Genomic DNA, 21,557 nt, shown 5'->3' with positions numbered 1-21,557 from the left:
AACTTAGTGATTTGAAAGTGGATATGATGAGTGATGTGTGGGTGAGTACTGTGAAAATACACACCCAGGGAGCCGATCTTGTATAATCCTGTCAGACTTTTTGAGTGACCATCATTTGCAATTCAAACAGACTTAATTTTAAGTTCAGTATGACTGGAAAGTATCAATTAAGCTCATAAACTCATTGGGAAAGTGTTTACTGAGGTCACAGATTAAGTGAGCCCTGGACCATTTTCCCATGTTTTCTATACAAGTCTTTCTGAAACCACATGAGTCGCCCCCTGGTGGTATTAAAAAGAAGGCAAAGGTTAGCACACTTTCACCTTGGCTTGGCTTTTCAGATCTGGAAGTTATGTCCGTCTTTCATGCTATTGTGTAGGCACCAAAGTAAAAATCCCTGAATTACGCCCTGCTGTTGCTACACTGGATGTCTCCAACAAAACACTAGATTTGTGTTCAGTGAGTCATTTACCCTCACTTATTTTATTTTCACGTATTTTATTGTAGATATGGCTATCACAGTGGTGGACGTTAAGTGATGTGATAAATGTTGTGGCTGAAGGTCACAGGATACCCTCGAGATCTGCTCTCTAGGAAACTAATAATAATGGTTAATGTTTTCAGGGGCGTGTCTCCGAGTTTACTTTTTGATTGACGGGTCTAGAGTCCAATCCAGTACCTCATTGGCGCAGCGGGGGCGGGGCACTGACCAGTGGACGATGTTTCCCCTCTCGGGTTTAGTTTGGAGCCGTTAGGGATAAATTGCCTCTCGCTCGGTGGTGGCAGTTTATAAGAAACAGCCTTCAACGTGTCTTTACCGACAGCCGTCGCCATGTCTAACAACAATGCCAACAACAACTTAGTTATCGCCCAGAGAGCCGTGAAGCAGCTCCGGTTCGAGGCCAGTATCCGGAGGATCAAGGTACGAACGAACCCCTGCTACACTCACACACAAACACGGAAGATTGAGCTGTTCTTGCTGCTGAATGGCGGAGACCGACCGTAGAAGTGACGCTGTGTCCGTAGATTCAACAAAGTTGTCCACACTAAGTTACACTTAAGACTCACAGATTGCTTTCTGGTAGTTTAAATCGCAGCTACAAGCGAACAAGTTTCTTCTGCTTATTAGTTTGTTTTAGAAAGTCGCTCTAAAGTGTCAGGAGAAGTGACCCGTTTATGGAATTTCTGAAAGTTAAACCTCCCTGGGTTGATTATTTTAAGGAGACTGTGAGCATAATCTGTCAGAGATACACAGCAGACACACCCGTTCGTGTATGGAACTGTTCCTTGCAAATGTTATGCAAAAAAAATGAGCCAGTTAGTCATGTAAATGAGAGAGTGGGAGGTACAAAGGGTTGTAGCAGGAATCACAAATACTCTGTTTTTGTTTTCATGATCCCCCACCCAACACACACACACACACACACACTCACTCGTGTGTCTGGCTCTGCAGGTGTCCCAGGCTGCCGCAGATCTGAAAAACTTCTGTATGCAAAACGCCTCCAAGGATCCTCTCCTGATGGGCGTCCCCTCCAGTGATAATCCCTTCAGACCCCCCAAGTCCTGCTCCCTGTTCTGAGGTAGGCTTGCTTGCTCCTTCATGGAGGTTTCATTTGGTGGGGGTATAAAACTGTATATTTAATTAAACTAGGGCGGAAAAAAAATGCAGGGTTTTAACTGGGTCATAATGGACATTTTTCAGAATCAGAATTTGATTCTGATTCTGAAAAATATCCATTATGACCCAGTTAAAACCCTGCATTTTGGGGGGCATTTATAATGGACATTTTTAGGGGGTTAATGCATATATGGGTCACACACAGTTGAAGTAGATGGTATCAAATAATGTAGTGTTACCTTAAAGTACATTCCTGATATTTGATTAAAAAAAAAAAAAAGTAAATAAAATTAGTTGTAGTTTAAAATTGTCAAGCGGTGCATCGCTCCTCTGCTCAAGGAATGCATTTTATACATGTCGAGCTATCTTGCTAACACATCTGTTTTGGAGGAAGGTTCAGAGCCTTTACAACAACATCACAAGGAAGCTGTGTGGTAAAGTCACAGCAGCGCAAATTGCATGCATTACATTGCCACCGGAATTTGCATGGATTCAGTTGGTGACTCCAAAAATGCATAAATGTGTTTCTATGTGTCGCCTTCATGCAAAGTTTGTTTTACGCTGCTTGACCTGAAGCTCACAGGCTAGAGCACCTTTCCGGTCAGTGAACTTAATTTAGCCCACAGACACTATAAAGGTAACTGGGGAAAATATAAAATCAAATCTACAATTACAGACAGTGAGTTTGGTGTCACGTGGATGGGAGCGATGTGACTCTGTCTCTTTGAATTTGGAGATTTTTGGCTGAGACTCACACAGAGTGACTTATAAGCCCAAATGTGATGAGTTGAAAGTATGGATGACTTTCAGGGTCTGCTTGGGATTAAAACAGTTTTAACTTTGGTAATATCTCTTAGTTGGAGAAGGCATGACTGTCTAAACAAAGCTCTGAGTCAAACATCACATCCAGATTGGTAGCAGAGTCCTCAATGTAGGAGAACCGGTTTCCATGATTGTTTTCCAAGCTACAGGTCAGGTTTGTGGAAATGAACAAAAGGACCTCAGATTTGGAATCACTGAACCAAAGTTTTGTGACATCAAATATCTAACGTCATAGAGACCAGTCTTAGCGGCATCCAATGTCGCAACTTTGGGCACGTGATTGAAAACCTTTTTTTTTTTTTTTTTTTTTTTTTTTTTTTTTTTTCTCCCACAGCCCTGTTTGTTCTTTTCCATGTTATCAAAAACAGCTTTAATTTTACAGTTTTAGTTTACATACACACACAAAAATATTAACTAAAGCTTAAACTAACTTAATTAAAGCTTTAATTACAAACATGAAGGACTCTAGCTTTTCATGCTAGGAGTTACTGAGGTTAGCTGCCTTCAGCCTGCAGCAAAGTTTACAAGAAATCTGATGAATTTAAAGATGCCACAGTAAACAGTGGCATCTCACTGTTTATCCTGTGCCTGTATGGGATTTCTGCAAGTAGTCAGTCATCCTGATGGTGTGCATGTATTTGGACTAGTTTTAATTTATTCTAAATAAAAGAAAGGCTGGAGATCAGGCGGGTTGATTAAGGCTGTGAGGGTTTTCATTGTAATTATGATTGTAATTACAATTGTAATTGTTTTCAGGCTTTTAGTCGAGATAAAAGAGGCTAGTTGGGCTGGTCGTATTATACGCACGTGCCCCTAAATATGCTTCACAGTCCAAATTTTTCTATTGTTGGTAAAAGTGAATTGATCATGCTGTTGACTGTGAAGGTTCTCAGTCATCCAGGTCATCGTAGTGAAAGGAGCTTGAAAAGAAAAGCGTCTGGACTTCTTTAAGTTGCTTGAAGACGTTTCACCTCTCATCCGAGAAGCTTCTTCAGTTCTAAGGTCAAATGGTGGAGAGTCCCAGATATAAACCTAGTGGGAGTATCCCCCCACAGAGGGACAAAAGGACCCCCTGATGATCCTCTAATCGCCTGAGCCAAGGTGTGAAACTGGGTGTGGGTCCCAATCAGCCAGAGTTTCGGGTGAGTTCATTGTGAAACCTGGCCCCACCTTATCATGCGAATTCCTGAGATCAGATGGCCCAGGATGTGAGTGGGCGTTAAGGCGTCTGGGAAGGGATCTCAAATCATGCTGTTGAGCACTACTACAAACACTAGGGTTGCTCCACCCAGCCTTTGGGGCAAATAGGCTAGAATATAAACAGACTATAAACAGGCCGGGGCGGCTTTTTTTTACTCGTCCTCGCCCTTCAAAAGATTTTTGTATTTGCATATAGTTGTGTGTCATCAGCATAACAGTGGAAATTAACAGTATATTTACACATTATCTGACCCTACAGAAGCAAATGGAAAGAGAATAAAAATGGGACAAAAAAACACATTAAGTTCAGTTTTATTTCTTTATCGACACGTGAGTACATCCATTTAAGTGTATACTATCCATCAGTCTTCTTAACAAATTTATTCTGTTTAGGGTCATGAGTGGGGCCTATTGTAGCTGTGGACAGGTCACCAGTTTATCACAGCACTAATGCAAAGATGTTCATGCCTGGAGCCAGCCAATGCAGGCACAGAGAGAACATGTAGACTCTATACAGGAGAGCCCCAGCAGGTCAACGGATTAAAACCCCAAATATTTTCGCTGTGAATTGATGGCGCCAGCTGCTGCACCATTGTGCTGACCCATTTATTTTTATTACAAACATCCAAAAAACATCCATAGAACCATTGTTTTACTGAAATGTTATCATTTGCCACCATATTTTCTCAAACTTATTAATGTTTTACACAAATGACAATGTCGGCATTGCTTTTCCCACAGTTTCTCCAGCACTAAGAATATAAACCCAGTACAGCTATACTGGAGTTTTCACTTGTCTGTTAAGGTTGGGTGGAGTTTTCCAGGAAATTACATCAGATTGCCAAGCTGCATGTGCTACTAAGAGCACATGAAATACTTTTACTTTTCACCACAGGAAAAGGCCAAGTGTTGATAATACTTGTAATGATGCCCCTATTTTATTTACCTGTTCCAGTAAGGCTACAGTACAAACCACCCAGAACATTACTCCCACACTCAATGCTGTTACACTGTCATTATTTTTAATTATTTTTGGTATCTACACAAAGCATGATTAAGCATTCAGTAATATTATTGCACTTCCAAGCTTCTTAAACCTAAACCTAATTCTAACTTTAAACCTAAAAACTTTAAAACATAGGTGGAGTAGTTCCCTGTTAAATATGTGAATTAATTAAGTCACTAATTTTAATATGAAATTTAAAACCAAAGTTAAGTGCTTTTCAATGGAGGCAAATGGACTATGTAGTCTTCAAAAATGTGCAGAACCAGCAGTGACAAAACTGAAAACACAAAATACAAAAAAAACAAACCCATAATCAGTGTTGGGAAGGTTACTTTTAAAATGTATTCCATTACAGAATACATGCCCCAAAATGTATTCTGTAACGTATTCCGTTACGTTACTCAATGACAGTAACGTATTCTGAATACTTTGGATTACTTAATATATTATCATGCTTTTTACAACAACGTGAATGTACTATTGCTGTGTGATTTATTACTATTACTGAAGGTCCGCGACTCCGAACTGTAGTAAAGGGACCTCAGACTAATACGGCGGGGTCCGTGTCAGCTCGTAGCCGAAAAATAGCTTTACTTTGTTGTGTGGGTCAACTTTTCTTGCGAGACACAGAGAGAGGTGTCGAAAGGCTGCTCCAACGGAACTTATTGTTTTCGGAGGAAAACATGAACACGGTGTACAGTCGAGTCTTAATAGCTTACTTACAACTGGGCTCGTCAGGCTCTCTTCTTGGCTGAAGTGGTTATTATTATATTTACATGCTTCCAGCTCCCGTTTTTCCTCGATGACAACTTGTACCTTTCCACTCCCCTTTTTCTCCCTCCTCGCGCTCACAGACACATAACGTGTATGGCAGTCCATTCTCCCTGCAACACGGACTACACTGCCCATGATGCTACATTCTTTAGAGCTATGCTTGTAGCATTCTGCCTATTAGCTTAGCACAACAACAACAACAACGAAAAGGTGCTCTCTCACCCAGGAAACACACAGTCGCAGAGAGAGAGAGAGCGTCGCCCTGTAACCATGGCAACCGTAACGCTGCTGCCTGGAACAACAGCACGTAGCTGTCAAACAAAACCCAAACAGTCCTGACCCGCGACAAAATGAAACAGGAAAGTACCGCAGTGTAATCCATTTATTTCAACAAAGTAACTGTATTCTGAATACCACCTTTTTAAATGGTAACTGTAACGGAATACAGTTACTCATATTTTGTATTTTAAATACGTAACGGCGGTACATGTATTCCGTTACTCCCCAACACTGCCCATAATTACAAAATAAGAGAATCACGTAGACATAATAAAACTAATAAAAGACAAATAAAATCTGCTTTTAAAAATGTCGAAAAAAGAGAAAATAAAAGTAAAAGGTACAATAGTCAAATAATATTTTAAGTAAGAATAAGTAAATAATATTTGAATATTTTATTAAAAATAGTTAAAATTAAAAAGTAGAAAAAACAGGTAAGAGATAAACATAGCATGCAGTACTTGAAGTGTTGCTTCATTTGTTTCTTAAAGCTTGCTTTATTGTGTGTTACAACAGTGTGTGTGCTTTTGTGTTACACAAAAGGAAGCAATTGACAAAAACTTGTGTTTTTGTGTTATTTCTAACATTTTGAAAAACAAAAATGTGCTTTAAGCAAAACACTGGTAAGAACAAAATATTATATCCAAGTACTCGTGTTTTTCTTTTGGCTTGGGCTAAAACGTATTCCACTAAACAGCAAAAACCCTAATGCTGTCTGGCCTGGTCAGATATGCATGTGTTTGACAGCTGAATGTGAGTTGACTATATAAACAATTAGGAATTTTCCTGACCTTAATGTTTCCGAGAAAAACCAACAGTGGTGTTGTCATTGCTCTCCTCTGTGATCTTTCTGTTATCTGGCTTCATTTACCCTAACATCATCAGTCAGGCTGAGAGGTCACATGGAGCGTGTTGACACAAAAGATAACAAACACAAATAAGTCTGTTTAGCAGCAGAGTGGCTGATTTTGCAAGGATAAAACCGTGATATTAGAAAAATATGAAGGTTACACATATAATACAAACTGAGAGCAGCTGAGTGCGTGTCCACTTGTTTAATAATTTGTTTAAGCACTTTTGTAAGTAAGACCAGAATAGACCTACTTTGTTAATAAAGATTGGCCTATTTGAAGTCAAAAAGGAAAGTTGGCAATAAAACAAAAGATGACTGTGTAAATAAAGCAACAATATAACATTACACATAATGTGGTATTAAGACTTGGTAAGAGAATCTTACAGATTATAATAGTTGTTGTTTTAGTTCATCCTTTCAGCTGCAGCCAGAGTAAAGAATAAAACATACAAACCAGTGCTCTGGTTTAGGAGCGAGCATTAAGGCTTTTAGAACAATGAAAAGTTTTTCAAATTGTTTGCAGCCAACAAGTGGGGGGGGGGGGAGAAATAAAGATGGTTCTAAGAATATTTATTGTATGTATGGATTTATTATTGATGTTCATTAGAGAAAGACAAAAGACTTTAGATGATGATTTAAAAAAAAAAAACAACTTTTGGTCCTCCTACTGTCTACACACGGAGGTCTGAGTGATATTCTAGGAATGCTGAAGCTGTTCTCTGTAGAACTGGTTGGTCCGTAGGCAGTGATTTCATACCTTTTTTATCTCAAATTTCAAACATGCACTCATCTGGAGCAGGTTTATTCTGCAGCATAAGTTACCATGGTGATGTACCTTGGTACCAAGTGAACCACCTTCATAACACAAACTCAGAGTTTTAGCATGCATTAGATGTCATCAGATGTGTTTTATTGATTTACTGATTTTTGTCATTTTGGCCTGCAGCTTAACTCTTTTTTTCCATGTTTCTGTTTTTTTTTGTGTGTAGCGGAAGGAGACGCGGAGGATTTCTGGATCTGTTCTTTGAAGGCTTTCTTCACTTCTAGTTGTTGCCGCTGTAGATCTACCTGCAACACCTCTTGGGATGATGCACACAGGGGTCGGGGTTTTGGGAGAGGGGAGGAGGGATTATGGGGGGCAGTTATTCCACTTGTTTGCCAAACTAATGGCTTCATAACTCCAATCTGTTACATAAAAGCAGGTCTAAACTCTACATGTTTAAAAAAAAAAAAAAAAGTTGTTCCTGACACTAACTTGACTAATGATTAAGCCGCTCTGGGTTTACCTAGTACTTAACATGTCCACTCTCCATTTACTGACTGAACAGTGTCTCTTTCCAGTCAGTGAAATTCAGCCCATGTTTAACGGCCAGTGCAAGTGTAACTTCCTCTTGTATTCTGCGTAACACGTGGAAGTACAATCAATCATTAATTTAAAGCAGGTGCTGCTCAGCAATAGGAACATGTTGTTAACCATGCCAAGTGTGTCATTACAAAGCACAGACATTAACACTACAGACACAGGACTAACTCTATATGTGGCCAAAAGAAACTGCTCATGTATTTGTGATTATGTAAAAGGTGTTTCTAATAATCTGATTTACGACACTTTTAACCTCTCGCTTTAGGGCATGTGATTGTTCATTAACATTTTGTCCCGCTGTTTTCTGTATGTATGTAAGAGCCCATTAGACGTGCTTTTACCTGCCTGTATCTGTACCTGTCTTTAATTTAAAAACACATTATGGCCTTACACAATTTGGATAGTGGCAGAAATTGAATGTATATCACATTAGAAACATATTTCTGATAATGTTTGTATTTAATGAATCTACTGCAATGACTTGTTGCAATAGTTGTTTTCCACACTGGAATCATTTTACTATCAACCGAAACCTTCACTGCTGTTAGTCTGTATCTTTATAAACGTTGCTTTTGTGGGAAGCCTTCAAAAGAAACTAAATTAAAAAAAATTTTTTTTTTGAACACTGAAAATCTGTATGCTATGCTTTTTTTTTTTTTTTTTTTTTTTTTTTTTTAAGGAAATGTTAATCCTTTGCACAGATAGCATAAGAAAATGATTATTATGAAGTGTCACTTTTTTGACTTATTTTACGACTCGCACATTAGCAGGTCAGAAGGTTCAGTCTCAGGTGTTTTATAGTCAAAGTGAAAAGACTGAAGGATATGCAAACATCAACATTTTCCAGATCATATATTGTGTAAAGTGCATCTGAGGAACAGAGAACTGCATCAAGTGTGATGCTCAAAAGTTTGATGTCATTTTGAAACGTGGTTTCACTTTTTTAATCTGATATTAAAGCCATCTGAACAGCTGAATATGAAATCATTTATGATTTTTAAATGAATATTTAGGGTAGGCATGCACTGACTCAGTTCCAGTGACCATCTGTCTTGTATGCAAGTGGCATGTTTCTACATTAACACAAACTTTTGTGCACTAGTAAGTGTCTGCCCACATGTCATAAATCTCCAGGATCTCACCAGCATCAGTATGTCATGTGTCACCTCTATAAATCAAGAAAAATATACTGATAACGGCAGTGTCTTCATAAAAAAAAAAAACAATAAAATAAATGTTGATAATGTGCTGCATTTGTTCTATTCATGCATTTGAAAACAAAATACAGCACCAAGCTCAAAGTCACGGGACAGATGACGAACACTGTGACTTACAGCAGTGTGACACTGCAAAGACGTCTCAAATTATCGCTGCTGCTCTTGTTCGAGGTACTGCTTTTAATTTGACATTAAACGGGAAAAAAACCCATCTGGATTTCTTTATTGGCATTCAGTCGATACGTTACAGATGCATTGCTGAACGAAATTATGAACACAGAAAAACAAAAAGGGGACCATGTAAAAATGCTCTAGTGCAGCTGTCAAAAAACATTACATTTATATAAGAAACCTGAAAAAGCTAAGTCGTGCTTAGGTTATTGTACTACATCCATTTATGATGTACATTATGAATTTACCAGTCTGATGGCAGTTGGGTAAATTCACATTATACTGCGATACCTTTTGCCTGAAGGCAGGAGGGAAAACGGCCAGTGACCGGGTGAGTGATGACCGTCACGATCCTTTTTGCCCATGAAGGGCAGCGTTCCTTTGCCAGATCCCCAGATGGTGGCAGTGAGACCCCGATAATCTTGTCAGTGCCGTTCTTTCTGAGACACTGCTACTCTCATGTTGCAGACGAATGCAACACTCTCTGCGGTGACTCTGTAGAAAGTGGTGAAGCCCGATGGGTTGGGATGAGTCTTTTTTAGCCTCTGTAGGAAGTGCAGGTGCTGGTGAGCTTTGACACTGGAGGAGGTTGTCGGTCACATGCACCCCCAGGAATCTTGTGCTGTTCAATCTCCACAGCAACAATTTGAGAAGTAGTAGTGGAATTTCTTTTATAATAAGTAGTTTGATTGAATAATGGTCTAAAGCTGCAGTCTCCTCATTCATCATTGTCAGTGATAATTAACAAAAGTGCCATCACCTGTGAACACAGGCTGGACTCACCTGAGGAGGTTTTGCTGCTCAGGTGAGAGCCTTTGTAAAGTTATATATAGCCGCGTTTCCTAGATGTTGTGCACATCAATTAGAATTGTAAAAACATCTACCTTTTGCTATTATACGTATACTGCAGCCAGATGGCTTCCAGGTTTGTGCAAAGAAAAGACGACAGACAGGAGTACTCAGGTAATGACATCCTTTCACTTGAAAGAACATTATCTAAGCTACCAGACCACAGATTTTTTTTTTAAAAAAGAAGACATATTTGTATTCATATTTCACCTTATCTCCACCTACTTGCTTTTTTGTGTTTCTCCTGCAGACTCTCATCTGTTTAGGGATCCCAGTCTCAACCCTCTAAATGCGCACCCCCAAAGCGCCTCCTGGTGGGCTGATAGGGAGGAACAAGGAGACTCACTGAGGGTGTGTTACAATAAATTTAAGAGCACAGATTTGTGTTTCAGATTAAGGAGACAAGGTGAACTCTTTCCCTCTAGGAGCAGCTAAAAGAGATGGATGAGCATGTGGCCAGGCTTCAGGACATGCTGAGATGTGAGCGGGTCAAAGTAAGATGAAAGCATGTGTGAGGGTTTTCTAAATGAATGCCTTCATATTCATTTCCAATTCCTAAACTATATCTTTCCACTTGTCAGTGCGGCCATCTGCAGCTCCAATGTAACCAGCAGGAAGCGGAGCTGCGACGGCGAGAACTGCAGACCAACAGACTGAAGGAGCGACTGTCACAGATGACTGACAGACATGGAGAGAAAGGACCAGGTGAGATTAACCCCAGCAGTTTGCTTACCTCTTAAATATTTCTCACATCCTGTAGCTTTCAACCCGTTATATTTTTCTATCCAGCCATAGAGGTGCTAAACTTTCCACCTGGAAGCCGGGGCAAAAAAGAACAGCCAATTAAATCATTCAGATCTACTGCGAAGTACGTTAGCTGGTTATTTTCATGCATTTTCTGATCTTGGACTCTCATCAAATTGCTCTTCCTAATCTTGACTTGCTCTCTCCAACTCGTAGACGAGAAGAGGCAGCACTGCGTCTGATGCTGGAGCGAAGAGAAGCAGAGCTCAGGGAGGCGATGAAGCTGCGTCACAGCCTCACCACTTTACTTCATGCACTCAGAGTCGACATGGAGCAGGTGGGCAAAGGCTTAACTAACACCAGAGATGCTGAATAAGTTATGTTGAATGAACTGATCCAAAAACAGTCAAATGAAAACTCAATCCCACCACAAGATCCTTTTAGAGTTTCAATCCCTGCTGCTGCAAACATTTGGAATGATACACTAATGAACCTTATAGTGACTGATCATATATTCATAAATCTGCTGCCTTAAACCACAAATTACATTTGCTGATGAAGACCATGTAAAGTTTAAAGATCTGGAATAGCTACTAAAATAATGTCAAGATAATAAATACACTTTCAAAGCTTTTGAATATTTTTAACATTAGAGTCTTCTTCCCAATCCCAATAAATCGATCTAAACTTTGATGTAAGACCCTGTCAGAGTCGATGGATATGGCCCAGGATGGAGATAAAAGGTTGGATCAAGCTGAGGAAGCACTTGGAGAACATGTGACAGGCGGGGTTGTTCAGAGTTGGAGGAAAGTGCAGAGGCTACTACCGGGCATCATGTTTGAAGGTAAACCTCTTTCAAACACACTTTAAAACAATCTGTGAAATATTGTTGGGTCAAAGAAGACTGTATCGAGTGTTGACTGGAAAACTTTTAAGAATTACAGTGTTCATGCAGGTCAGACTACTGCTGGTACCGACCAAGAAAAGCTTCTGGCTCAGCTGGAAGCTGAACTGAAAGAGAGTCAACATCTTGTCAGATTGCAGCAGCAAATGCTGCAGGTATTGCCCTCTAATATGAGTTAACATTCTTTGTCTTGTAAACTTTTGCTAGTCTCAGACTTTTTTCCCCTCATTTCTTTGTGAAGGATACCCTTGCTTCACCCATCCCCTCCGAACTTACTGATAGCTACTTTTTGGAAGAGTGGGAACGTCTTCAGGTGCGCTGGGCAGAGTTCCATCATATGAGGAGGACTTTTGAAAGGGAACGTCAGTCGTTCACTGATGCCGCCATTCGACTGAGCCGTGAGGTTTGAAGAAAATAAGGCAGACTCATTTATAAAGGGTTATATAAATGTCATTTGCTGTCAGTTCTGATAGTTCCCTAATAAGGTTTGTCAAAAAAAATAGTTTATCAGGACACCATCACACTGGAGGATTGTACATTTTCGAGTGGTTCTCTTATGCAACTTGTTTTTCTGCTTTGTTTTAATGTCTTGTCTGCAGCGCTGTGATTTTGAGCAACAGAGAGCCTCTCTTCTCAAGCAGCAATATCTGTGTGACTCACCTCTGTTTAACAAAGGAGCGCCAAACAACAACAGAAGAGAGAGCACTGCTCTCAGTGAGTGAAGTCGTTTTAATAGGTTTAAATAATTTACGTCAAATGCTTTGAAGTCACACACATGTTTGACTCCAGGTCTGTCAGGTTTGGGACCCACAAACATATCTGGCTGTCTTCCCCTTACTCCATCAACCTCTGAGTCAGGGACCGCTGCCGTTGCTGGATTACATCAGGGAAGAGGCAGAGTCCAAACTCCCAGCACTCCTGAGCTCTACTCTTCCCTCAATCTACCATACAACTGCAGGTGGATTGATATGACTCTTCAGTTCTCTCCTGCACTCCTTTCATGCAATAATTATTTAACAAAGTATTTTTTGGGTGGTGGGGGGTTGTGACATGAAAACAGATACAACTTCTGTATTTACTGCAAACTCTTTTCCTCCTGACTTTATGAAAGTGCTGCTTATTTTAAATTTTGTTTCTGTATTGTGTAGATCCAGAGATGTTGATCAGCACTTGGAAACATGGGACGCTGGAGCAGACAGGATTGGGCACACGCCCCATGCTCCACATTTAGATTGGTCATTTTAATGCAATTTTATTCAACAGAAACTCAATTTCCCCTTTTTAGAATTGACAATAAATATTGAATTTTATTTATCTCCACTGTTTTTTGTTTCTTTTTCTTTTTTCATGTGGATGCAGTGCTGTTTGCTGTGATCTAAAGTTGTCAGTAGACTTGCACTATATTTTAGAGAGAACCTCAAGAATTTAGTGAACTGTAATTCCCTGCTGTGAACAACACTTTGCAACAGCAGAGTGGAAGATCTCCCTTTTAACAGGATGACGACCCAGGATCTGGACCAGGTCAGGCAGCCATCTGCTATGACTTGTTAAACCCTTGTGTTGTCCTCAGGTCAAAAACGACCCGTAGGTGAATGGCAAACAAGTATATGGGAATCCCGAGGACAACACAAGGGTAAAAGGAGCATAGAGACTTTGCACGACAAAAGGGGACCAAATTCAAACAGGAGAGAGTACATAAGTTAGCATGCAATAGTGGCATATTAACAATGGGAGTGAAAAGGAGTGGTGGAAAGTTCATCATGGGAGGTCTCACAGCAGTCTGAGACTATAGCTGCATAACTAAAGGGTGATACCATGAGGTTCTTTAAGATGCCATTGGCCTTTATCACTGGTTTAACTTATTTGAATCAAGTGAAGCTCAGCAAATTCATAACTTTTTTTTGGGGGGGGTATAATCCAAAATTTCTGAATAGTAGTTCAACTGGACTAAGATGGGCACTGAGGTGTCTACATATATAGAATGATTTATGTATTTCTGGCGCTTCGACTTTTCAGTCATTATCGAAATAAAATAGAATTTATTTATTTTAATGTTTATTCCAATAATAAAAAAGTTTGTATACTGACATATATAATTTGACATTGAAGCATGTTGAATATGTTTACGTACAGAAAATGAAATCTATGTACCCATTAACCCTCGACAAGGGCTGCGCAAACATTTGGAGGAAATTCACTTTAATTGGCCGCACGCGTTGGGCACGTGCTCACGTGACTGGCTGCTGCGCTGTTGGTGAGGTCACACCTTGTGCTCAATTACTACTCGTAAATTCTGTGCGCAACGCGAGCTGTTTTGTCTGCTGGTGTTTGTTTCAAGTAAAAAAACTGGGTCATCTTCCCGAAGGGGCCGAAAACATCGCCGGACTGGAGCTAGAATGAACGGAATGGTTTGGGGATTCCTTCATCACCTGCCACGCGTCATGGAGTCCGACAGCAAAAGTTTCCAGCCCTGGCGAGACTACATGGGACTGTGTGATACAATTCGAGATATCCTGGGTCGCAGCACCGTCTCCGAGTCCTCCCAGCCTGTGTCCAAAGCTCATCACACGGAGTGTGACGACATGAGTCAAGCTATGGTATCTGTGCGCAATAACGCAGCTCGCCAAGGTGGCCTCGGAGCAGAGAGCGCGCCGGATCCCTGCTCCCGCGAATGTGCACTAATGCGTTCCCCTGCTCGCACGGATCCAGTGGATGGTGTGGCGTATGCACCAAACGCAATTGATGTGAAAGTGATGCAAAACCCGCCGGGCTCCCGGGGGCCAAAAGATCGAAAGAAGACGAGTCGTTTCAAAACACCTGAGGCAGTCTTACCCACTCCTGAGCGCATATTCTGCAGCTTTTGTAAACACAACGGAGAGTCTGAGCTGGTCTACGGATCCCATTGGCTGAAGAACCAAGAAGGAGATGTTTTGTGTCCCTATCTGCGCCAGTACGTGTGTCCTCTGTGTGGAGCCACGGGGGCCAAGGCTCACACCAAGCGCTTCTGCCCCAAAGTGGACAGCGCATACAGCTCCGTGTACGCCAAGTCCAGACGCTGAACCAGCAGGTGGCAAGGGACAATAAGACACTACACAGAAGGCAGGACCCTCGTTTCGTTTAGTGTGACTTTATTTTTTCTATTTGTGTATTTATTTTAGCACTAGTGTGGTTTTGCTTTTGTGTGCTTTTCATTTGCATGCTTTGGTTCGTTTGCTGTGTAGCTGATTAGAGTTTCTTTGCAGCTGGTCCTGCCAGCCTAAAATACCTCAGCTGTTTGGTGTTTGGATTTGAGAGGCACTTTCAAGAACGACTGCCAGATTTTATGTTTGGGAGGAGACATGTTTCAAAAAATTAATGTATGTTTCTTTTACATACTTTTAAAACGTGGCCAGCTGATATCGTTTCATATTTCCTGTCCATGCATTGAAGGATTATAACACTGTCAAACATTATAAGAGATGCAGTCATCATTAATAACTCTACTAAAACAGGTAAAGCATTATGTGACCATGTCAGCATTTTAAATTTTTTAAAAATGAGTGACTTGTTCTTGTTTCTGTGTGCAAGTAGGCCTCTGTTCTTGAGGATAGATTATTTTATTTTGAAAACTGTAATTGTGGCTTTTCTAAAAATGTTAACGCCGTTGTAACTCTTCTGCCTTTGTGGAAAAAGTCTGAAAATTTCTCTGTGGATATTCTTGTGTGCTAAAAAGTTATAAATAACTAAATTGGTTAAGTTTATTTGCATTCTATGTTGTCATTTTTCAATTTTGAAATTTTTTTTTTTTTTTTTTTTTTTTTTTTTGACATTTTAAGTGAGTCATGTTCAAATTAATGTGACTAAATCACCAATGACAAGACGCATGTAATAAACATCCATCTTTATTTGGGAAGAAGTGGAATGAGTCATTAAACTAAAAAAGCAAAACAAAACTGAGCTGCAGTTAACTCCAGAACAGTAAACACTTTAAAACATGTTCTTTACCAGTGAACCACTGGGGCAGCAGTAAAATAAGGACTGAAGAAACCTGAAACAACTCTCTTAACGAGTTGAGCTCCTTGAACTTTTACTGCTACGGCGCAGACTCTCCAGCTCTCGATGAGCAGCCATGACTCTCCGACTAGAAGAAAGATGGAGGACATTATTTTTCATTCATGACAATTTAACTCTGTATCCGTCAACCTGCCGGGTGGGCTACAAGCGTCATGGACACCTAAGCTTGTGAACTCAAGAATGAGGCGATGTAGAACTTTAAGATAAATCCCAGAGAAGCATCTAGTAAAAATCTCAGACAAGTTCAAATCCAAATGACTTTGACCTTAAGGTCAGAGGTCAACTTCTCTGCAAATCACCAACGATCTTCAAATTTGTACCATAGGTGCATCTACTGGGAAGCTGAGAGAAGCCACTATTATATTTAATTTTGTCAGCGATTCTGTTTTACCATCCTCAACCCGCTGTGCATGTCGACGATGCACAACAGGGTTTACTGTTTTTCTGATCTTGGCTCTGTGTAATGTCAGTGAGAGTAGATGGCCCTACTTTGGTCATCTCAGGCACACAACTGTGGCTTTTTTTTTTGTGTGGGGCACCCAATCAGAAGAAAACTGCCTTGCTTGGAAGAGAAAGGGAGATAAAACATTCATTTTTTTTGGACATGTGCAACCTACGAAGTTGCTCTAGTGAAATTTTGGAGTTAGAAATTAGAGCAAGAACTGCCTTTTAAGTGACTGGTTTAAAGAATGGGAGAGGTGTGTAATAACAGATAAATGTCATGGACTTTAAAGGTGCTGCAGGATTATTCAAGCAAATTTGCCACTTAAATGTCGGTCTCTCTCACATCTACATACTTTCGCTTGCTCATCTTTGACCAGACGAGATCTACAGCTGGCAGAGTTGACCACACATGCTTTACCCCCAACCAATCACAGCAGGGAGGCGAGTATAAAAACAATTAAACTGACTAATGGTAGTGAAAGTCAAAAGGTTACCTATAGGAAGAGACGCTAAGACGCTGGTAGCTGAAAGAAGAATGGCATGTACTAACTTTAGAGAGGAGAGTTCTCTGATAAGTCCGCAGATTAGGTCTGTACCATCTTCATCACAGTCTGAGGAATCAGGGTCTTCCTCTTTCTGCATCGCCTCATCCTCACTACAGAAACACAAACATCGGAATAATTTAAAAATAGAGGTGTTAAAGCTTGTCTGTTAATTTCATAAGATGACCAAAGTACATTTTTAACTTTAAGACAGCATTGTCTCTTAAAAATGTCTTTTTTTTTTATATTTGAGACTATTTTTTTAAAACAGTTTCTTGAATATTGAGTAAAATTAGCACAGTAGAGTTGAAAGATACACATACAGAGACTTGTACATCTGAAGCATCCGACTGCTCGTGTGTGCAGTCTTTTGTGTATCAGCGGATATACTGGTATTTCCTCGCTTATTTCTTACATCAGAACGATGGTGTTCAGCTGGGAGTCCGACACATAATCTAAGCACCCAGATCCAAACGAGTCAGCAGTGAGTGAGAGTGTCTGCGAGCGATCAGCGTGAACAGCTGACGGACCAGCAGCAGGTTCATCAGGATCACACTGTATTTATAAACACAAAGAAACAAAAACAATAAATGCTCTTTCCACATGATATTAATTAAGTAGCTATTTTATGTTGGGCTTATTTTCAGTTAATTAATTTCATAGTTTAGTTTTTTAAATATTAAAATAATTAATTTGTCAAATTAACATCACAAGTAAAGAGAACATAAGGAAAACTGACTGTAAATCAACACAGATAAATATACTAGAAACACACAAGATTGAAACATTTGTTCTTGATATTTTTAACATAAATGACTTATAATTTTACAGACAGTTTAATCAATAACTGATTAAGAGTTTCAGCACTAATGCCCAGTGCGTTTACTGGTGGTGCATAAGTGTGAAAGACTGTGATGACATTATAAACTACATTAATGAATCATTAAGGGGAACAAAAGGGCAAAATAAGAAGAAAGATTTAGTCCTTTAGTCCTTAAAATAGAAGAAGAATAAAGTTGAAATGTGGAGATTAAAATTGTTGTTTCAGGTCATAGACGTGCCACGGCTGCTACAACCTCTAAAAAATGGTTTGTGCTGATGAGTTAGTGAAATCATACTTGCAAAATTAAATAGCTGGCAATGGACAGTATATCGATATGGATGGCTACGCCCTCATGCAGTACAGAGGGGAAACAATGGCAGCTGATCAAGCTGTTTCCCTAGCTCATCTACACAGGGCATTTTGTAGAGCTTATACGAGCTGTGGAAGTTGTTTGACTTGAAACAACAACTGTAATCGCCACATTTTGACATTATTCTCAAAATAATACTCTGTTGCATAACAGTCTGTTCCTTCCCTCCGTTTTAGGTTTTAGCGCCACTACTTACACTGTCTTTCCTCTCTGAGACACTGGGTGTAGCTGCGCTCTCACAGATTTCCACAGAGCCACAGTTTAATCCTCCCATTTGGGTGTGTGAACAGGAGACATTTTTATCAGCTCCATCACCACTGAACACATTCCCGCTGATCTCTTCCTCCTTCTCATCTCTTGTTCCAGTAACACTGTCCACCTGCAGAAGGAGAGCCTGCAGGTGGACAGTCTTCTCATCTTGACTTGTGCAGAAAGACATGGCAGAGCTGCAGTTTGCTTCTGCTAAGCCAGCTTCCTCTTGATTTTTAGGTACTTCAGCCATAATTTCATTGGTACAAACTTTGAGTTCTTGGAGTTTTTGGCTGCCCAAATCCTCCCCTGCTTCTTTTTCTGCAATGTGATCTAAGTCACCGGCTTGCTCTGAATCAGTAACTATGCCATCTTCACGCTCACTACCTTTTCCCTCTGAGCAGCCGGAATCGAAACCAGCGGTGGAGCCATCTGAAGGACTGACAGCAGCACAGGCTTCACTTTCTGCTCTGTGTGTTCTCAAAGAAAGAAATGACAAATTAGTATCTCTTGTATTTTACATATACAAGTCAGTTTTAAAAAGTCATTTGAATTTTTATAAACCTCTTCTGAAACGGTTATTTAACATCTTGACTCGCAATGAAAACAGCACTTTGCAATCTTAATTTTTCTCTTTGTCCTGTGATTTTCAATTCTGGAAAATAAAACTGTCTAAACTGAACTCCATTTTGATAATTAAGGTATTTAAAACTAATCATTAACTGAAGTTCATGGTGTTTAAATTTTAAATGAGCAAAACTGTTACGTGAAACCTCTTTTAGGTAAAATATAACTAATGTAACAGTAGTTGTGTTAATGTTCCTTTCCAACACTGCTGGTTGCTAAAACAGTGTAAAACTCTGAAAAATGTAATAAATGTAATAAATGTAATATTACACTTACCTTTCATCTCCTTTACAGTGACTAGGCTGAAGCTTTATCTCTTCCTCTCTCGGCTCCCCGTTCTGCCCGTCTGCTGGGATGGATGGAGGTGAGGATGGTAACGGGAGTGAAGATGTGTTTTCTTCCACAGTCACAGGTTCAGCTGTGTTCTCGCAAATAGGTTTCTCCACTTTACCCTCTCTGTTTTGCCCGTTTTCACGCTTTTGTGTCATTAAAAAATGACTCCGCTCCTTCTCTGTCAGGCCACACATGCCCATCCTTCGCTTTTTCTTGGCTGGCAATCCTGCTACCGACCCCTTTGTGACATCACCCAAGCACACGTTGGTAGGTTCTTCTGGGCCAGTGTGTTGATTGCTCTCCACATCAGAGTTCTCCTTTCCATTCAAAGCAACCGGGCAGGACTGGACATGTTCTTTGGTGATAGGCAAGAAGACCTTGAGCTGATCTGTGCGTGTGTCATACAATGATCTGTTACATTCATCTAAATCCATTTCCTCCTCATTTGTTCCACTCTTGTTGGTGAAATTTTCAGAAAGTACTTGAAGGTCTTCCAGCTGAGAATCATTTTTGGGATTGTTAGCATCTTGCTCTTGAAGTTCCACATTTGTAAAGCAGCCTGCATCTTCTTCCTGTTTTGTGGCACAGGCTTGATCTGCTTCCTGCTGATTTGTAGTCTTAGCACATTCCTGAGCAAGAGACTGAGGACACTGTGGTGGTGTGGAAACTACTGCTGAGTTATACTCTTCAGCATCCTGAAGTTAAAGAAAAGACAAAGAGAATCAAGCAGCTTGTCTTAATGATATGTGAATGTAGGTTCTGTTTCAATCACCTAAAGTACCTGTTGATGTGGAGCCTGAACATCATCGGTTAGAGAAATGTCATCACTTGGACATTCCCTCTTTCTAGACCTGAGTGACCGAGCCTGGGGTGGAGCTAAGTCTTCTTAAAACAAAGCAATCCGTTCAATTAATCAAATACTGTGGAGAAGAATCACTACATATACTCACCATTAACATTTAGTTGGTGCTATGTCAAAGAGGAGAGTCAAACCCTTTTTAGTTCTTAAGTCACGTACAGCAAGTTTAATCTCAAGTAGGCCAGACAAGTAAAATTACTATATAATACCTTATATATATTTATGTATTATTAGTAGGATTATTCCAAAATGTTTTTCCTTTATTACTATTTATCTTGTGTTAGCCTTCTGTAACAGGAGTTACAAAATAGTTATCCAAAGAAATGGCTTGTTGTTTTGTGACTCTGCATTATTGTACCTAATCAGTAATAATCGATCCAGTCCTTTTACTCCACATAAAATATCATTATAGATGATGTTATATTTCCTGCTTCCCTCTTAGCCAGAATCTCTTGAAAAAAAAATTAATGTCAATGAGAGTTTTGTCTATAAATAATAATAAATAAAGTATATATATAAAATATAAATATAAAAGTCACTTTGCCAAAAACTGATTGCTACTTTGTGGCAGAAATGTTCTTTCTGGACAAAAATGACTTTTTTTTATCATTCATCAGAGATATGTTGAGATATGTTTGGTAGATTATAGGCCAACAAGTCATTTACAACAGTTTAAATACTGGTAATCACTCTCTGGCACAAGACAGGAGTCACAGGACACAGCACAACACAACACACTCCTTTAAATGGACTGAAATCAAATTCGTAACTTTTTTCAAAATCAACTTATTTTAAACCATAATTAATCTTATAATTATTTATATTCGGCGGCTAAATTAGCAAATATCTGTGTCAGTAGCATCTCCTGTTACCACTGCTCTTGATCTTCGTTTTGCCTTTCGCCATCTCCTCCTACGAGAAAGATAAAGACGTGAAAATATCAAAGATATATCAGCTGATAAGCCAGCTAACTTAAGGTTATGCAAAAGAGTCAGCTAACTGTTAAAGACATTTTTCTCGAAACAAATGTATTAGCTAGCTAACAAACGTAAACTTTGCTTACTCAATGAGAAAACGTACAGATAATCGGAGCACCGATTAAATGTGTCTGCTTACATTAAGTAATAAAAATATGGGGATTAAATAACTCCTGTGACAAAGTGACGACTTTTTTCAGCTGACTTTTTCTTCCCACGGGGACATACATCCACCCACCAGATGCACGGACCGTGTGCTTACGTTTTACGTCAGTGATGGACGTGTTTCGTCAACACTTGAAGCTGATTTCAAAAGCAACTCAGTTCTCAAAGACACGCAGATGTTTCCAGCCTGGTACAAAAACGTTTCGTGGCACTTTCCCCATTTCACAAAAGTTGCATTGAAGTATTTTTTTAATATAACTTATCCATCTGGATTCAAATAAGGCCTGAAGTAAAGGGCTTTTGTTAGCAGTGGTG

At 39.8% G+C, this 21,557-nt stretch overlaps 4 protein-coding genes across 14 annotated transcripts; 3 read left to right on the top strand and 1 right to left on the bottom strand.

Annotated features, from left to right (window-relative positions):
- The first annotated feature begins 712 nt into the window (after nt 1–712).
- On the top strand, nt 713–8,547 carry LOC146668571 (guanine nucleotide-binding protein G(I)/G(S)/G(O) subunit gamma-10). Its single transcript, XM_085410509.1, has 3 exons — nt 713–922; nt 1,454–1,580; nt 7,542–8,547. Exons 1-2 carry the CDS (start codon nt 833–835, stop codon nt 1,577–1,579), a joined length of 216 nt encoding a protein of 71 aa, XP_085266635.1. The 5' UTR covers nt 713–832; the 3' UTR covers nt 1,580; nt 7,542–8,547.
- Nucleotides 8,548–9,049: 502 nt separating this feature from the next.
- Nucleotides 9,050–13,269, top strand: LOC146668570 (afadin- and alpha-actinin-binding protein). 3 transcript variants are annotated; one of them, XM_085410508.1, is made up of 12 exons: nt 9,050–10,266; nt 10,403–10,503; nt 10,578–10,646; nt 10,734–10,857; nt 10,942–11,020; nt 11,113–11,233; nt 11,596–11,740; nt 11,852–11,955; nt 12,042–12,203; nt 12,400–12,514; nt 12,590–12,758; nt 12,949–13,258. In XM_085410508.1, exons 1-12 carry the CDS (start codon nt 10,218–10,220, stop codon nt 13,043–13,045), a joined length of 1,335 nt encoding a protein of 444 aa, XP_085266634.1. In that variant the 5' UTR covers nt 9,050–10,217; the 3' UTR covers nt 13,046–13,258. The 3 variants fall into 3 exon arrangements, with proteins under 3 accessions (XP_085266634.1, XP_085266633.1, XP_085266632.1); XM_085410507.1 differs by having other exon boundaries at nt 9,050–10,503; nt 12,599–12,758; nt 12,949–13,269; XM_085410506.1 differs by having other exon boundaries at nt 9,050–10,503; nt 12,949–13,261.
- Nucleotides 13,270–13,918: 649 nt separating this feature from the next.
- On the top strand, nt 13,919–15,626 carry nanos3 (nanos homolog 3). The gene has a single exon (XM_085410505.1). It carries the CDS (start codon nt 14,197–14,199, stop codon nt 14,857–14,859), a length of 663 nt encoding a protein of 220 aa, XP_085266631.1. The 5' UTR covers nt 13,919–14,196; the 3' UTR covers nt 14,860–15,626.
- Nucleotides 15,627–15,685: 59 nt separating this feature from the next.
- LOC146668568 (uncharacterized) lies at nt 15,686–21,332 on the bottom strand. 9 transcript variants are annotated; one of them, XM_085410503.1, is made up of 8 exons: nt 21,217–21,332; nt 20,973–21,012; nt 20,023–20,126; nt 19,185–19,936; nt 18,229–18,760; nt 17,255–17,394; nt 16,848–16,952; nt 15,686–15,920 (listed from the first exon to the last, which is right to left on the bottom strand). In XM_085410503.1, exons 2-8 carry the CDS (start codon nt 21,004–21,006, stop codon nt 15,842–15,844), a joined length of 1,746 nt encoding a protein of 581 aa, XP_085266629.1. In that variant the 5' UTR covers nt 21,007–21,012; nt 21,217–21,332; the 3' UTR covers nt 15,686–15,841. The 9 variants fall into 9 exon arrangements, with proteins under 9 accessions (XP_085266629.1, XP_085266630.1, XP_085266621.1 ...); XM_085410504.1 differs by having other exon boundaries at nt 18,229–18,751; XM_085410495.1 differs by having other exon boundaries at nt 15,686–16,952.
- Between the last annotated feature and the right edge of the window lie 225 nt (nt 21,333–21,557).

The sequence above is a fragment of the Rhamphochromis longiceps genome, linkage group LG6, assembly GCF_057381845.1.
Source record: "Rhamphochromis longiceps isolate RC_006_pf linkage group LG6, R_longiceps_female_GT1.1, whole genome shotgun sequence".
In the NCBI taxonomy this organism is placed as follows: domain Eukaryota; kingdom Metazoa; phylum Chordata; class Actinopteri; order Cichliformes; family Cichlidae; genus Rhamphochromis; species Rhamphochromis longiceps.
Note: the sequence above shows the minus strand (reverse complement) of the source record. Positions and strands in the feature narration are given on the sequence as shown.

What these genes read in the sequence shown, in the direction of transcription:
- LOC146668571 (XM_085410509.1), top strand. Translation starts at nt 833, where the DNA reads ATGTCTAACAACAATGCCAACAACAACTTAGTTATCGCCCAGAGAGCC. An exon ending in CCAGTATCCGGAGGATCAAG is followed by an intron (nt 923 to 1,453) that starts GTACGAACGAAC and finishes CTGGCTCTGCAG; the next exon opens with GTGTCCCAGGCTGCCGCAGA.
- LOC146668570 (XM_085410506.1), top strand. Translation starts at nt 10,150, where the DNA reads ATGTTGTGCACATCAATTAGAATTGTAAAAACATCTACCTTTTGCTAT. An exon ending in TGCAGCAGCAAATGCTGCAG is followed by an intron (nt 11,956 to 12,041) that starts GTATTGCCCTCT and finishes TTCTTTGTGAAG; the next exon opens with GATACCCTTGCTTCACCCAT. An exon ending in CCATTCGACTGAGCCGTGAG is followed by an intron (nt 12,204 to 12,399) that starts GTTTGAAGAAAA and finishes TCTTGTCTGCAG; the next exon opens with CGCTGTGATTTTGAGCAACA.
- nanos3 (XM_085410505.1), top strand. Translation starts at nt 14,197, where the DNA reads ATGAACGGAATGGTTTGGGGATTCCTTCATCACCTGCCACGCGTCATG.
- LOC146668568 (XM_085410495.1), bottom strand. Translation starts at nt 21,006, where the DNA reads ATGGCGAAAGGCAAAACGAAGATCAAGAGCAGTG. An exon ending in TTCAGGCTCCACATCAACAG is followed by an intron (nt 19,937 to 20,022) that starts GTACTTTAGGTG and finishes CTTTAACTTCAG; the next exon opens with GATGCTGAAGAGTATAACTC. An exon ending in CACTGTAAAGGAGATGAAAG is followed by an intron (nt 18,761 to 19,184) that starts GTAAGTGTAATA and finishes TCTTTCTTTGAG; the next exon opens with AACACACAGAGCAGAAAGTG.